Source organism: Bos grunniens, chromosome 7 (genome assembly GCF_055505025.1).
Source record: "Bos grunniens cultivar Pamir isolate PY7600 chromosome 7, Bosgru_T2T1.0, whole genome shotgun sequence".
Lineage (NCBI taxonomy): Eukaryota > Metazoa > Chordata > Mammalia > Artiodactyla > Bovidae > Bos > Bos grunniens.
This window is the reverse complement of record NC_141171.1, coordinates 60,867,404-60,884,943: the sequence shown is the minus strand read 5'-3', so window position 1 is coordinate 60,884,943 and position 17,540 is coordinate 60,867,404. Positions and strand designations below refer to the sequence as shown.

The 17,540-nt window shown below is 40.9% G+C and overlaps 1 protein-coding gene across 3 annotated transcripts in view; it reads right to left on the bottom strand.

The window, feature by feature from the left end:
• The window catches only part of ARHGEF37 (Rho guanine nucleotide exchange factor 37), a 56,837-nt gene that overhangs the window by 38,188 nt on the left and 1,109 nt on the right, over positions 1-17,540 (bottom strand). For 2 of the 3 annotated variants that reach the window (XM_086412391.1, XM_086412393.1), the window contains exons 2-3: positions 2,045-2,241; positions 490-613 (exon numbers count right to left, since the gene is read on the bottom strand). In XM_086412391.1, the coding sequence (XP_086268517.1) occupies positions 490-613; positions 2,045-2,230 (310 nt within the window). In that variant the 5' untranslated portion in view covers positions 2,231-2,241. Of the gene's footprint in view, positions 1-489; positions 614-2,044; positions 2,242-4,830; positions 4,938-17,540 lie in introns of all 3 variants that reach the window. The other variant, XM_086412392.1, reaches the window with a different exon arrangement.

Here is a 17,540-nt window from a genome sequence, read left to right as displayed (position 1 = left end):
ATATTTGTTATTCTTTAAATTACAAATTACTACTTAAAATTCTCCTGTTTATCTGTGTATCTTCTGTCTCTCTCACTCACTAACCCAAAAGAACAGATGATCAGACCCTCTGGTTGACTAGACCCTTCTGTTACCTCAGCACACAGCACAGTGAATGGCACACGGCAGGTGATCACTAAGCACCTACTGAGTGAATGACTGTGAAAAACCCTGGGATAGAGTCTCAGCCACACCACTAACTAATTATGTGTCTATCAGTATGTCCTGTCTGTCGTGAGGCCTCAGTCTCTTCGTCTATAGTGATGGGGTTGGGCTGGATATCATCTGAGGGTCCTGCCAGCTCTGACATGCTGTATTTCAGGGACTCCCAAAACAGCCTCTCATTGAGCTGCATCTCCCTGGAATGCTGGGGAAAGTACAGCAATGACCACATGCCTAGAACAATTCCACGGGAATCTCAGGCTGCCAACTGCCTGGTTTTTTGCTCACCGATCAGCTGCACTTGTTCTTCTTCCCTGGAGGCTGTCTCCTGCAGATCATGAAGCAGTCTGCTGTTCACCTTGATGATGTCATCAATGTTTGAGAACAGGACATCCAGATCTCCCTGTGGCAGCTAAAAGGAACAAAGACTCCGTGGAAGGTCGCTCAGGAGTTCGATAAGAGTGATTTTTTGGTAGGTTTCGGACAGTAGTCCAGAATAGTCACGCCATCGGGGTTCCATCTCTCTTGGGAAGACCGTTTCAGAGGAATGTTTGAAAGGACTTTGAAATTTTATAAGTTAGGTATTTTTATTACTCTAAGAGAAGAGAGGAAGAGATGGAGCACTCACCATGAAAGGAAAGCTGAACTGCGTTATCCTAGGTCTGCTGCCAACTATAATTTTTCTTCTCTCATTTCCCCATCTGCCATGTAAGTGTGGGAAGTTGGACTTCTTTCCAGCTCTGACACACTTGGCACCTACCACTATTACCTTTAGATACATTCTGAACTCCAGCCCCTATGAGCTAAACTGCACCACTGTTAAAAGGATGCAGGATATCTACATATGTTGACTGTGCTCAGTTGCTTCAGTCGTGTCCGACTCTTTGCAACTCTATGGACTGTATCCCACCAGGCTCCTTTGTCCATAGCATTTTTTACACAGGAATACTGGAGTGGGTTGCTATACCCTCCTCCAGGGGATCTTCCTAATCCAGGGATTGAACCCACACCTCCTGTGTCTCCTGCACTGCAGGCAGATTCTTTACTGCTGAGCTGCCAGGGAAGCCCTATATAGGATATATATATAGATAGAAGCCCTGGATGCACAATCAAGTGGGAGAAGCTAACTGTAGAAAAATATCTAGAGTATGCTTTATTTTTGCTAAAATAAGTAACAATCTATATTTGTTTGTTTAATGCCTCCAGAGGAAATATCCCAATTTCTGGAGGGTAAAATAAGGGAGGGTTTTCATCTACATTATCTGCTTATTTCATTTATTCAATAAATAGTAATTGGAGTCCATTATTTATATGTCAAGAACTGGAATACACTGAACTATTAATAAACAGCCTTTCCCCTTATGGACCTTACATGCTGGGGGATAGTTGAAATTTTAGAAAGAGAGCCTATGTTATTTCTGAAACTGGGACGAAAAAGATGTAAAAAATGAATACTAAACTAGAAACCCATGTAATGATAACTTTTTCATGTTACCACCCTCTAAATGAGACAATTACAAATAGGTCACTTAAAACAATCTGTTCTAAACTAAATAAAGGGCTATCTTATCCATTAGCTCATTTAATTCTCTGAGGTGATTCTTCTCTGCCCAGTTAGCAGAAGAATATACTAAGACTGAGCAACTAACACTTTTTATATTAAGGCTCCAAGGTGTCAAAAGCCTTGCTGAAGGTTGCAGGGCCAGTAGTAGAAGTACCATGACTTCACATTCACCACTTTCCCCTCCATCAAGCCTGCCCCAGGAACAGATATGAGGTCTCAGAAGCCGGGACCCATGTCTGCCTCTATAAAGACAAGCTGAGTGTGGTCCCACCCAGGTACCTGCTGCAGGCGGCTCCTAATGTCAGAGGCACAGAGCTGGAGCACGTGCAAGTAGGAGACCTCAGTGTCGATGAGTTCCCTGACAGCCAGCCTCTGCTGGAGCAAGGATCTGTCCTCAGAGAGTCGATCATCCCCATCTGGAGCACCAGTTCTAGAGGACAGAGCATCGTCCCCATGATTCGTCATGTCAGCAGGTTCTGGAAAGACAGACACATCCAGATTCACTTCTGGGAGCTCTACTGGAACATGCTGCCTTTAGTCCAGAGACAACTATTCACCAAGTGGCCTAAAAACATCTTTAGCTGCCTACAGAGTCAAGATGAACTATTTATTAGTATTTGAACAAATCTTAAAAGGTAGAACACAGCTCAGATAATTGTTGACATTTTAAATTCATTTCCCAGGATTAAGACAATGTGTTTGCTTGGCTTTTTCTTCCTTTTTTGCTCCCCCACCGCCCCCCCATCCCACCCCCTGCAGCTCTCAACCCAGATTTCTTTATCTGGTTCACTGACTCTCTCACCCTCTTTCTCCCAACTCTTCCCTCCTTTTCACCTGCCACTACCCCATTCAGACCATACTACCTATCACCTTGACTATTTCCACAGCCTCCAGAATCATCTTTTCAAATCCAAACCCCTCTCCCACCTGCTGCCACCCACACCCATTCATCTTGTATACGCTCCCAGTGTAAACTTCCTGAAACAAAGCTTGTGATCTGGTATCCTCTGCCTCTGGCCTCATTTTTCCTCTTCCCTGACACTCCAGTGAAAGAAAGTCACATGCTTTTCTCCATTCCTGCGTAGTCATTTCCTGCCTCTGTGCTTTTGCACCTGCTGTGACCCCTCCCATGCCTCTAGGCTCTGACATTCATCTCTAAGGCCTTTCCTGATCCTCCCAGCCAGATGTTCTTTTCTCTTCCATCTCTAAGTTTAAAAAGTACAAATGGCAATACTATGGAAAAGAAAAATCTCCCTACTACAAAACACCTAGAAATGCAAGATCAGCTATAACAAACTGCCTTTTCACTGGATGGCAAGTATTGCAAGAAAGTAAAGGAAATCAGCAGGGATCCCCAACCAGAGGGAATGGAAAACCAGAGCAGGAACAGCTAAGCTGATGCAGCTGTAGCCAAAGTGGACAGGGTGGGCAAAGAAGAGAGCACTGCCCAGCTCAGTGATTCAGAGACTTGGGCATTAGTGCCCAGGGAGAATCAGGAAACAAGCTCCTTTCCTCAAGCACACTAGAGAAATGGGGGAGTAGAAAAGAAATGCCCCTCTACCTACACAGAAAATGACAAAGATGTTTCTTCATCTTGACTTGGGTCCTGAGTAAAGGAAAAGTTCTTTCTGAAAACTCATAACAGGCCTGCTTTCACTGGATCGCAGGTTCAAATGTATACTACACATGTGTTCCAAGGAACTCAATGCTGAGAAATATGCCACAACAAAAAAGAAGTCCTGGACTAATGCTAGTATTAATACCCACAGAAAAACTAAAATGTCTCCAGGAGGACACATTCTTAATCTAGGCCACATGGTACTCCAAGAGATAACCCTGTCCTGAAGATGAGCTTAAAATCCAAAATTACAAGAACTCCAATGTAAGTGAGCATCATCAGAGACAGCAAGAGCAGGATTAGATCCCCAGAACATCAGACAATCAAACTGTCAGAAACTATAAAATAAGCAGGAAAAGAAAAGACACACAAAAAATAAAGACCTATATGATTTTTTAAAGCACCAAGCAAAACTTACAGATGTTAAAAATTTAGTCTTCAAAATTAAAAACTAAATGGACACTTTAAATATTTAAGAAAGAGAAATAGGAAAGGAGCAGATAGATATGAAGAAATTATCCAGACTGCTAAAAAGAAAGTGAAAATCATGCAAAATACGAAAGAGAATTAAGGGATCTGGATACTGAAATAAGGTCATGTACCAACTCTGTGTTCCAGGGGACAAGAATAAAGAGAGTGAGAAGAGGCAATATATGAAGAGATGAGACTAATAATTGTCCAGAATTTATAAAAGATATTATTGGTTAGATCTAGGAAGTACAAGTCCCAAGCAGGGTAAGTTTTTTTAAAAAAAATCAAATCTAAACACACTAGGAGGAAATTTCAGAATCCTGAAGGCCTGGAGAATCTACCTTATAGTTTCCTTGTCAGGAAACTATGTTCTACCAAAATAAAGAAATAAATCACACAAAAAAAGACATGAGATACAGGAAACTGGTAACCTAATATGTGAGAGAGACCAAGGAAATTCCCAAGATAGATCAAAAGAAATCCTAAGTTTGACTGTTGGTGACAGACAGCAAAAAGTCTGGGCTAGATACTAGAATGTCTTGAGGACAAATTTACTGAAACAGCAGAGAATATGGTCCTTATTTAGGCAATTACACAGACAATACATGGTGAAACTAAGAAATAAACCAACAAACAAAAAAATTATTAAACAAGATTGTGCAGAAAAGATAAAAGTAATTATGCGTCACTACCTGATTCAACTATAAATAGAATCTACACAGGTAATAATGCAAGTGATCTAATTCATATTATGTACTGAGAGGACAAGGTGTTGGAGAAGGAGTCAAAAAGAGCTAAAGTCTAATCCTCCATAGTGAGAATCAAAGAACAATGCCTAAATTGTACTGCTCAAGAAGGAACAGTACATGTGTGCAATCAGCTAAAATCAACAGAAGGAACTGCCTGGTAGTGCCTGGAGAAGGCAAGAGAAGAGGACAGGGTGTTTTTTATAACAAACACTGTACAACAGAATTACCTGTTTCTCCTTCTCATCACAAATGTAGAACTATCCATCTCTTTAAGTTATATGCTTTTATAGCTTTGAAGAGGTTTCCCAGGTGATGCGAGTGGAAAAGAATCCGCCTGCCAATGCAGGAGACAAAAGTGATGTGGGTTAGATCGCTGGGTTTGGAAGAGCCGCTATAGTAGGAAATGACATCCAACTCCAGTATTCTTGCTGGAAAATTCCATGGGCAGAGGAGCCTGGCGGGCTACAATCCATGGGACTGCAAAGAGTTGGACACAACTGAGCGCACACGCACGCACACACACACACACTGCTGTGAAGTGAACTAAAAATTAAATAATGAAGGACAGAAGTGGTATGCACCTAACAGAAGGAAAGTTATGACCAACCTAGACAGCGTATTAAAAAGCAGAGACATTACTTTGCCCACAAAGGTCCGTCTAGTCAAAGCTATGGTTTTTCCAGTAATCATGTTATGGATATGAGAGTTGGACTATAAAGAAAGCTGACTGCTGAAGAATTGATGCTTTTGAACTGTAGTGCTGGAGAAGACTCGAGAGTCTCTTGGACTGCAAGGAGATCCAACCAGTCGATCCTAAAGGAAATCAGCCCTGAATATTCATTGAAAGGACTGATGCTGAAGCTGAAACTCCAATACTTTAGCCACCTGATGCAAAGAACTGACTCACTGGAAAAGACCCTAATGGTGGGAAAGATTGAAGGCGGGAGGAGAATGGGACGACAGAGGATGAGATAGTTGTTGGATGGCATCTCCGACTCGATGGACATGAGTTTGAGTAAGCTCTGGGAGTTGGTGATAGACAAGGAAGCCTGGCATGCTGCAGTCCATGGGGTCGCAAAGAGTTGGACACGACTGAGCAACTGAACTGAACTAAACTGAACAATTAAACATAAGAAAAAGTGAGAATTTCTCAATTTTGCTGGAGATCAATATTCCAAAATAAATTATATTCCTGTGCAAATCAACAACAATTTTCAAGAGTTCATTTAAAGAAAAATAGCAGCATAAGAATAAAAAGATTCAATAACAACGTGTTATTTATTCCTTCCTAAATATCTTAATTTAACAAAAGATGGGGAATTCCCTGGCGTTCTAGTGCTTAAGATTCCAGGTTTTCACTGACATGGCCTGAATTCAGTCCTCGGTCAGAGAACTGAGATCTCACAAGCCACACATACAATTAAAAATAATAATAATAGGTGTACAAAATCTTTATGGAGAAAATGATAAAGCTTTATCTAAATATATTTAAGAACTAACTAAGAATTTAAGAATTCTCTGGGGGTTCAGCAGCTAGGACTCTGAGCTTCCACTGCTGAGGGCCCGGGTTCAATCCTTGGTTAGGGAACTAAGATCCCACAAGCCATGCAGTGCAGCCAAAAACAAAATCAAGCAAACAGAAACATAACGAGATACCATTCTATGTTGAAGAGATCAGCAAAATATGAAAATAAAATGTTGGTGACTCTGTATGAATGGGAAATCTCATATACTGATATGATGATATAAACTGTTGCAACCACCCTAAAGAGCAACTTGGCAATATTTAGAAAAGTTGAAAATTCACAAACTATCAGGCCAAGGAGTGCTACTCCTGGATATACCCCCACCTCTGAGAAACTTCTCCATATACACACAAGAAATATAGATGGGAATGTTCACTGCAGTACTGATGAAATAACAAAAAATCAGAAAAAAACATAAATGTCTCAATGCAAGTGAATAAATAACTTGTGGTATAATAACATAATAGAATTCTGAACAGTAAAAAAAAAACTATAGATTCATGTATCAACATGGATATACTCACAGATGTTGTAAACAGGAAAAAATATATATATAAGCAAGTCCCAGAAGGATATACAGTGTATGTGTTAGTTGCTCGGTGGTGTCCGACTCTTTGCAACCCTATGGACTATAGCCCACCAGGCTCCTCTGTACATTGGATTTCCCAGGCAAGAATACTGGAGTAGATTGCCATTCCCTTTTCCAGGGGACCTTCCTGACCCAGGAATCTAACCTGGGTCTCCCGCACTGTGGGCAGATTCCTTACCCTCTTTACCTGGGAAGCCAGAATAATACTATTTCTTAAAAGTTTAAAATGTAAAAGGAAAAAAAATTAAAAAGTTTTTAAAAGTTTAAAATATGTGAAATAATGCTAGATTTTGTTTAGGGACAAATACATGTAGCATAGGCATTAAATATTTTGTAGATGTAATTAGCAATAAATCCAGGTAATTAAAGAAATTTTCACATATTGAGGTATAGGGAAGTCATTCTGGCTTATACATGATTTAACTTGATTTTCTGCTACCTAAAATGGGCTGTTTGTGACTTTTCAGACATACACTGTCATATCTGCTTTAATTATTGAAGAAAATGGCACAATGACCACAAGTAAAGAATGTCTATGTTAAGGATTAAATGCCTCCTTTCCTGGAATACCCATGTTGGTATGCCTTCGATGATAAGACTCCCTCCCCAGGAGCCAAGGTCATACTGACTTACTGTGAACATGTTGATCTGTTGGACTTTTTTCTTTAATAATTTATTTATTTATTACTGTGCTGGGTCTTCACTGCGAGGGGCATTTCTCTAGTTGTGGCAAGTGGGGGCTACTCTCTAGTTGCAGTGCTCTGGCTCCTCACTGCAGCAGCTTGTCTTGTTGCAGAGCACAGGCTCTGGGGCACGTGGGCCTCACTAGTTGCGGCACCCAGGCTCTAGAGCACAAGCTCAGTAGTCACGGTGCACAGGCTTAGCTGCTCTGCAGCACGTGGGATCTTCCTGGATCAGGGATCAAACCTGTGTCTCCTGCACTGGCAGTTGGATTCTTTACCACTGAGCCACCAGGGAAGCCCCTGATCTGTTTTTTCTGTAACCTTGAAGGAGTATATTCCTGACCTCTTTGATGTTCTTTATTCTGACATAATAATGTAAAACTGTGCTGCAAACCATGCTTCTCTGCAGCAGCTCCTCAGAGTTATCTGAGGGGCTGTCTCCTAGGCTAAAGTCCTCAGTTTGGCTCAAATAAAACTTCTTCTTATTCCTATTATATTTTGTTTATTGATTTATTTCCATCAACACAGGATAAAAGTAACCTCTGCAAAGGGAGCTAGAGCAATGGAATTGGGAAGAGTATCAAAGGGGAGAGGCTTTTTAAGTTAAAGTTTTAATTTTGAGATAACCAGAGATTCACACACAGTTGTAAGAAATAATGCAGAGGTTCTATGTGCCCTTTACCCAGCTTCCCCAATGACATCATCAGGGAAAACTACAGTACACTGTCACAGCCAAGATGCTGACACCAACATAGCCAAGATGCAGAACAGTTCTTTCTTGAGGATCCTTCCTTCATGTTGCCTTTTTACCCACTTGGTTGCAGCCCCATCTCATCCTTGCTGCTGCTGCTTCAGTCGTGTCCGACTCTGTGCGACCCCATAGACGGAAGCCCACCAGGCTTCCCCATCCCTGGGATTCTCCAGGCAAGAACACCGGAGTGGGTTGCCATTTCCTTCTCCAATGCATGAAAGTGAAAAGTGAAAGGGAAGTCGCTCAGTCGTGTCTGACTCTTAGCGACGCCATGGACTGCAGCCTACCAGGCTCCTCCATGCATGGGATTTTCCAGGCAAGAGTACTGGAGTGGGTTGCCATTGCCTTCTCTGATCTCATCCTTAATATCCAGCAAATAAGAATCTGTTCTCCATTTCTGTACTCTCATCAGTTCAAGAATGTATGCAGTGTTGATGTATGGCAAAAATCATCACAATATTGTAAAGTAATTATCCTCCAATTAAAAAGATAAATAAAATTAAAAAAAAGAATGTATGTAAGGAGTTCCCTGGTGGTCTAGTGGTTAGGAACTGGTGCTTTCACTGCCTGGCAGGAGTTTAATCCCTGGTCAAGGAACTGAAATCCCACAAGCTGGGCAGTGTGGCCAAAATAAATGAATAAATAAAATTTCATTAAAAAAAAAAAGAATGTATGTAAATCACAGAGTATCTATATGTGAATTACATAATATATAACCTTTTGGGACTCACTTTATTCACTCAGCATAATTCCCTAGAGATTGATGTAAGCTGTTGTATGTTATTAATAGGTCCTTCCTTTTCATTGCTGAATATCTAAGATGTTCTATTTTTTTAAAAAAAACTAAAGCAGATATGACAAAAATGCCAAAATTAAACAAAGCTAGGTAGTAAGAACATGGGCATTTGTTATCTTGTTCTCTGCTGTTTTCTGAACAGACGAAATAGTTCCTAATATTTAAAGTGGCATGTGTCCCATTCAGCCTTGTACTCGGGTTACCTAGGGCTATGCCTCATCTAGACACTAAGCTCCTGGAGACAAGATGAGCACCCATTTATTGTGTCTTCCTCTCTGTCTCACAATGCTGATACATATATGAATATGTATTTGCATACATGAATGCTCCTTTTCATGTATTAGTAGCAGAAGTTTCTGTCCTGACACTGACCCATGGATCAGATAACTTATACAGGTGCTTGGCAAGAGCAAGGTTGTTCAGAAGGCAGAAGGCCCAGAAGAGCCTGGAACATACCTGTCTGATGCATAGCTCTAGTCCAGCTCCTGAATGCTGCCTGTGGCCCACTAACCTGTCCCTGGCCTGAATCACTGACATTTATCATCCAGAGCATTGCTTCTCTAGAAAGATTCCGACAGGATTTCAGGAGACCTATTAAGGCTACTCTGAACTGTTGCTAAATTAACAAAGTGAAAGTGAAAGTGAAGTCACTCAGTCGTGTCTGACTCTTTGCTACCCGTGGACTGTAGCCCACCAAGCTCCTCTGTCCATGGGATTCTCCAGGCAAGAATACTGGAGTGGGTTGCCATTTCCTTCTCCAGAAGGAAAAGCCATAAGTAATACTTCAAGCCTTAAGTAATACAAAAGCCGTAAGTAATACTTCAGAGAGAACTGCTCAATATTTAAAATAGCACTTACAGTAATTGCAATCTAGACCTCCCACCAGGCCTGGGACACTCTCTCAGAGCAGCATCTTGTTGTTCTCTTAGTTTATATCCCATGTAATGGAAAGAAGCACATTTTTATTTCTTTAAAAATATTATATATTATTTGGCAATGAAAAGGAATGATGTACTAATATGCGCTATAACTACAATAAATGAATCTTAAAGACATTACGCTAAATGAAAGAAGTCAGTCACAAAGGACCACGTATTTGATGATTCTGTTTCTATGAAATGTCCAGAATAGGCAGATCTATAGACATGGAAAATGGATTAGTAGCTTACAGGGCTGAAAGCATAATGATTTGGAGTGTAGTGGCTGGATTTCTTCTGGGGATGGTGAAATGTTCTAAATTTATTAGTGGAGATGGTTGCACAACTCGGCAAATATACTAAAAACCACTGATTTGTACAGCTTTAAATGGGTGAATTATATGATGTGAATTATAACTCAATAAAGCTGTTACCTACCCCATCAAATTAGGAAACACTGGCAAGGATGTGGAGAACTGCATCTCTCGTACGTTGCTGATGGGATATAAAATGGTGCAGCTACTTTGGAAAATAGTTTGTCTGTTTCTTTAAAAACTAAAACATACACTTAATAGCAGTCGCACCCAGGGCATCTATTCCAGAGGATGAAAACTTACGCCTATACAAAAACCTGTCTACAAGTGTTTGAGGAAGTTTTATTTGTAAAAGCTAAGAACGAAACAATCAAAATGTTGCTTTAATAGGGGGATTTAATAGGTAAGGATAGCTAAAAAAAAAAAAAAGTGGTATATCCAGTATCACAGAATACTCAGAAATAAAAAGGGATGAACTACTGATAGACTGCAACAACTGGATGGTTCTTGAGGGTATCATGCTGCCTGAAAAGAACCAACTTGAACAGCTTACTGTGTGATTTCATTTATAAACATCTAAAATGATAGAGAAAACAGAGTAGAGATCGCCTGGTTAGAGATGATGGTGGAGGGGAGGTGGGTGTGACTATAAAAGAATAGCACAGGGAGAATTTCCTGGTGATAGAATACATCTGTATTATTGAAGTGGTGGTTACAGAAATCTACAGGTGATAAAAGGACATCTAAAATCAAACACGTGAATTATATCAAAGCCAACTTCCTGGTTTTGACATGATGTTACATTGAAATAAGATGTAACCATTGGAGGAACCTGGTGAAGATATACCTAACCTCCATACTATCCTTGGAACTTCACTCTTGACCTATAATTATTTCAAAATAAAAAGTTAAATAAACAAAGTATTAGATAGCTTAAGTTAGCCACTATCTTTGCAAATGCAGCTTAAAAGCCTAGGAGAGCAGGATGGGTGTCTCTCTTCTACTTCTTGGTCTGGTCTGATAAAGAGGCTTGTCCTGGAGAATACATTTGGGAAAATATGCCTTTCAATAGAGTCTAGTCTATGCTCAGTTCTGAGATCTCCTTGATGTCCTGTGATAGACAATTAAGAACTAAAGATAAAATCACTCTAGTACATGAAGTAAAGTGAAGTGAAAGTCGCTCAGTCATGCCCGACTCTTTGTCCATGGAATTCTCCAGACCAGAATACTGGAGTGGGTAGCCTTTCCCTTCTCCAAGGGATCTTCCCAACCCAGGGATCAAACCCAGGTATCCCGTATTGCGGGAGGATTCTTTACCAGCTGAGCCACAGCAAAGTTCAAGAATACTGGGGTGGGTAGCCTATCCCTTCTCCAGCGGATCTTCCCAACCCAGGAATCAAACTGAGGTCTTCAGCTTTGCAGGAGGATTCTTTATCAACTAAGCTATGAGGGAAGCCCCAGTCTAGCACACAGTAGGTACCAAAAGAAAAGTGTTTGTTGAATGTTATGCAGTGATGGCATCTGAATCTAGGATAGGATAAAACATTTAATTCTCTTCTCTTCTCTCCTCCTCTGTACACACTGGCACAGAAAATTTGGGCATTCACACATTCATTCAACAAATATTTGGAGCAGCTATTTCCAAAAATCCTATTGTTAAGGATTTTTCTGGGTTATGAGGATACAAATAAAGGGGGGAAAGGGGGTTCTACAATAAGGGTAGGGCATTTAAAATATCTGGTTATTTGTTCCAAGGTTCATTCCACTAAAAGCAGAGGGACTGAGTAAATGGACATCTTGGTCATTTCACCCCTTTAAAGATAGAAGTACCAGGGGAAATGAGGGACTTCACTTGCGGTCCAGTGGTTGGACTCCAAGCTCTTATTGCAAGGGGCCCAGGTTCAATCCCTGGCCAGGGAACTAAACCCCACATGCCATAATTAAGAAGTTCACATGCTGCAACTAAGACCCAGCACAGCCAAATAAATAAATATTAGAACAAAACAAAACAAACAAGGGAAATGATACTCTGAACCTAATTCTGACCAGTCAGAAGTGAATGGAGAAATGGAAGTAAGCAGGTCCCAGAAGAAAGTTCACCCTAAAAGTTCCTTCAGAAAGTAAAAATGTCATGGCAGGAAAAGATGAACATCCATCAGTCTTCCACCTCAAGTTAGAGAGGGAGGTCAATTTAAACATTCAAGGGGGAAAAAAATAGATATAAAACCTCTAGGGATTAGGGCTCATGGGCAGGCTAACAAAGAAAAAGTTAAACACCACACTAACAAAAGACTGTTGAAGAATAAAGGGAGGAAATACCTATAGAAATGAGAATGGCAACAGAGGGATCCTGGCTAATGAGCCTCATTTATACAAGAGTCAGAGTGGAGGGTCCTGTACAAAGAACTTCCAGAACTCTAAAACCCAGAAGGATCTGGGATTAACAAAACTAATTCTGTAATTCCAAAGTTCTGCCCCTACTATGATTGCCAACTAAATTTTAACATTCATGTTCAGAAAAAGTAAAAACTAGGCACATTGTTTGATGACTTTGTTTTCCTCTTCTTAGCCCTAAAGAGTGACTGCAGGGGTCACTCTTTTAAGATTAGGAGCCCAGACCCTGGAGCTAAAAAACCTGATTTCAAATTCTGATTCTGCGATCAATCCATGTGGCCTTCCTAGGATAACTAAATAACCTTCCTTATAGGGTTGTTATAAGATTTCATAAGAATCCACGTAAAGTGTTTAGCAGAGTGCCTGTTATGTAATAAGCTTTCAATAACAGTAGCTGTTGTTTTTGTTACTATTATTGTTAAACAGGAAAGATTAGCATGACCGTGGATCAGAGGAATGACGTCTAAAGATACTTGGCTGATCACACTGAAGCAGATGGTGAAAGCACCTAATCATGATGATTATAATAAGAACTACATAGCAGAGTATGACTGACAATGCAGCTAATACCAATGAAACGGAGCTGAGAGATGGAGAGACCATGAGACTGAGCCCTGAAAGCATTGCTTAATCCAGCCATGATGGAGAATGATTCCCTTTGGGTTTGTTTTTTTTTTTATATGAGCTAACACATTTTCATTCCCCACCCCACTTTGGCCTAACCCACTCTGAGTTGGGTTTCTGCCACTCGAATAAAACAGACAGTCTATCAGCCCTTGGAAAGGGAAACAGAGATCACTTGGAGCCACCACAGGTTAACAGAAAAAAGACAAACAGGTCATGCCAGACTATCCTCATTCCTTTCATGAAAGTCGACTAGATCAGTAGAGCAAAGGAATACCATAAGCTAGTGGAACTGGACTAGGAAGTTATTGCTGATCTCTGATGAAATCCTTACAAATAAGGAATAAGATGAGATAATGGCATAAGATGTGGTGATGGCGGCTGGGGGAGAGGGGGAGGCAATAGGACAGTAATATGGACTAAAAACCAATAAAATACCCAATTCAAAGAGTGTTGATCAGTGTCAACCTCTGGGATCTTCCTTGCTTTTTTAAGGATATCTATTATTTCTTTTAGTGCTTCCCATCTCTGAGACCACCTGAATCTAAACCTCTACCACCTTTCTCCTGAATCAGTACAACAGCCTCCTGACCAATGCATAGCACCAGAGTGCAGTGGTCATTCTTTATGTTTTTCATAAAAGTGACTGTTTTACTTCTCTATCGAAACCAAGACAAGTCTTCTCTGACTCCCATCTCCCTTCCAAGGAACCACTCCCTTCCCCAGTAGATGCTCTAGATGCTCAATTAATTGAATTAATGAATGAATGACCTGGATGAACACTGGCAGAACAGTGATCAAATTGCCAATGACACTGTTACAAGTGAAGTTAGACACACAACTCTTAGAAACCACCACAAAGTTTGAGGTAAGGTAGAAGAACTCCCCTTGAATTTTATATTGTAATTATACGATACATATGCTTTATCTGGCTTTTTCCTTTCAGCAAAATTATTTTGACATTCATCCATGTTATAGCATGTATCAATAGTTCATTACTTTCTCCTGCAAGTAGTATACTACTACTACTACTACTACTACGTCGCTTCAGTCGTGTCCGACTCTGTGCGACCCCATAGATGGAAGCCCACCAGGCTCCCCTGTCCTTGGGATTCTCCAGGCAAGAACTGGAGTGGGTTGCCATTTCCTTCTCCAATGCATGAAAGTGAAAAGTGAAAGTGAAGTCACTCAGTCGTGTCTGACTCCTAGTGACCCCATGGACTACAGCCTACCAGGCTCCTCCATCCATGGGATTTTCCAGGCAAGAGTACTGGATTCGGGTGCCATTGCCTTCTCTGGCAAGTAGTATAACATTATATAAATATACCATAGTTATCTACACACTGAATAAAATTTGGTTGGTTCTTGTTTCTCTATTACAATAAAGCTGGACCTAGGAATGCAACGTTTGTCACTTTTTTTTTAGGAATGCAATGTTTAGATTACAAGATAGGTGTATTTTTTTTAGTATTCATTTTATTTATTTGGCTGTGCCAGGTCTTAGTTGTGGCGGGTGATATCTAGTTCCCTGACCAGGGACTGAACCCTGGCCCCCTGAATTAGGAGCATGGAGTCTTAGCCCCTGGACCACCAGGGAAGTCCTGATGTATATTTTTAAAAGATGTCATACTTTTTAAAAAGTGGTTGTACCATTTTATATTCCCACCAGCAGTGTATGAGTTCTATAACCTCAACAACACTTGACGTAGCCAGTCTTTGCATGAAGGGTTATCTGCTTGTGGTTTTAATGTTCATTTCCCTAATGATCTTTAGCGTCTTTCCAAGTGTTTATCTGCCATCAATATATTTTCTTTGGCCATCATGAATTTTTTGTTTGTTTAAATTGCAAAAGACTTCCCTGGTAGTCTAGTGGTTGAGACTCTGAGTTTCCACGGCAAGGGGTACGGGTTTGATCCCTGGATGCGGAAATAAAATCCCACACGCCACGCTACATGACCAAAAAAAAAAAAAAATTTACAAAAGAGGTTCTCATTCATTATATAACTAGACAAAAAATACAGATGTATGTAAATAATAGTCTCCACCTCCAACCCACACATAAGCAACCAGAGGTGCACTTACTAAGCATGCAAATTCTTTTGTTGTTGTTGTTGTATATTTCTTTTTAATTTTTATTTTGTACTGGGGTATAGCTGATTAACAATGTTGTGATAGTTTCAGATAACACCAAAGGGACTCAGCCATGTATATAAGTATCCATTCTCCCTCCGCCACACCCTTTCCATCCATGCTGCCACATAACATTGAGCAAAGTTTCATGAGCTATACAGTAGGTCCTCGCTGGTTATCATCCATTTTAAATATATCAGTGTGTACATGTCCATCCCAAATTCTCTAACTATCTCTTCCCCTCATTCTTCTCTGCAGCAACCATAATTTCTTTCTTTAAGAGGCATGCAAATTCCTGCTCAGCTCTTGACAACTGTGATTCAGTAGGTCACAGATGGGGCATTTTGACAAGCCATCATGAATTGATTTGGTAATTCTGATGCAAGTGAGCTATAGTTTCTTGAGAAGGTCTGCTCTTACTCTTGTCCTCTTAAGGAATAGTTGAAGGAAGGAAGTCAGTGAGTCTGAAGAGGCACATCCCTTCCGTACAGGGTGAGCCCATGTACCCTGTAAAGAAGGTGTACATGCACTGCCTTCAAATAAGAAACTTTGTCTAAGTGAATGAGTATATGTGCTCTGTTGTCCCATAGAGCACCAAGAGTTTGGAACCTAAAGATCAAATTAAAAAAAAAAAAAAACTTTCTAAGAGAGTTACTTTGAAACAAAATTAGGCAACAGAGCCAGCAAGGTAACTGCTACTGCTACTGCTAAGTCACTTCAGTCCTGTCGGACTCTGTGCGACCCCATAGACGGCAGCCCACCAGGCTCCCCCGTCCGTGGGATTCTCCAGGCAAGAACACTGGAGTGGGTTGCCATTTCCTTCTCCAATGCATGAAAGTGAAAAGTGAAAGGGAAGTCGCTCAGTCGTGTCCGACTCTTAGTGACCCCATGGACTGGGGTCTACCAGGCTCCTCCATCCATGGAATTTTCCAGGCAAGAGTACTGGAGTGGGATGCCATGGTAAGGAATTTGCCAAATTCACCAAGCTTGCAGAAAAAGGACTTCTCTGGGTTGAGAAATGACTGATTGGGGGTGAAGAAGAGAGTGGACAAGACACAGTCCAGGCATACACATACACATTCTCTTTCCTTCTCTCTCCCTGAGGAAAAACTGCCCTTTATAAATACACAGTGAGGAATGTAACCACCATACAGGTAGTGTGTGTCTTAACCCAAATTAAACAACAGCTATTTGCCCTAAGCCATACTTCCCTGCCTCTGTTTGCAAGGCCTAAAATGGTAGAGAAAGGAAACAACACGGTATTTGGAAAGGGCTGTTCCTTTTATAGATAAATTGCCCAGGCCCTGTCCTCATAATTTTGGATCCATAGATTTTAAAGAGCTTAAGCCTGTCAATAGGCTTTGGACAATCAAGCTCAGCAAAAGCCATTTTGCTTCAGTTACAGCACCCAAACAACCACCCTCCCTGATCAGTTAAATAAAAAGCCATTTATCTGTTCTAGAGCAGAATCAACCAAGGCACTGTTTTCCACAGCAAGCTACTGATCCAAGAGGGATCTGAGCCAACTGCCAAGTAACTCCTGTACCCTGGCAGAAACTCAGCTGAGCCTCCATTGGTGGGCAAGATGAGGGGGGAGCCCCGCTTCCCATGTATGTCCTCCTCTTTTTTCTCATTTAAAAACAATTATACAGATGCTGGCTCCATTCAAAAGGGGCATGTGAGGCCCAATAAACAGTCCTTGTTAGAATGCCTGCTGGTTTCTACCTTCAGCATTTGACCTTGGGTCAAATATTGAGTATAGTACATTATTCTAAATTTGTTGTTTAGTTGTTAAGTCCTGTCTGATCTTTTGTGGCCCCATGGACTGTAGCCTGCCAAGCCCTTCTGTCCATGTGATCTCCCAGGCACGAATACTGGTGTGGGATGCCATTTCCTTCTCCAGGGATCTTCCTGACCCAGGGATCAAACCTGTATCTCCTGCATTGCAGGCAGATTCTTTACCACTGAGCCAGCTACCAGGGAAGGATTATTCTAAATAGGTGCACTCTTATTTAGGTTACCATCACCAAGGTATGTGCAGTCATTTGTAAGCCACTATAGGGCTGACTTTACATTTGTAAATTTTTAACTTGTAACTTTTGTTTTCTTTTACTTTGGATACAGCCCATTTTTCCCCAGTTCATCACCCTTTCTTAAATGGCATGGCTTTGACTCACTGGGTTGTGTGCACCAGCCCTTTTATTGATCATCCA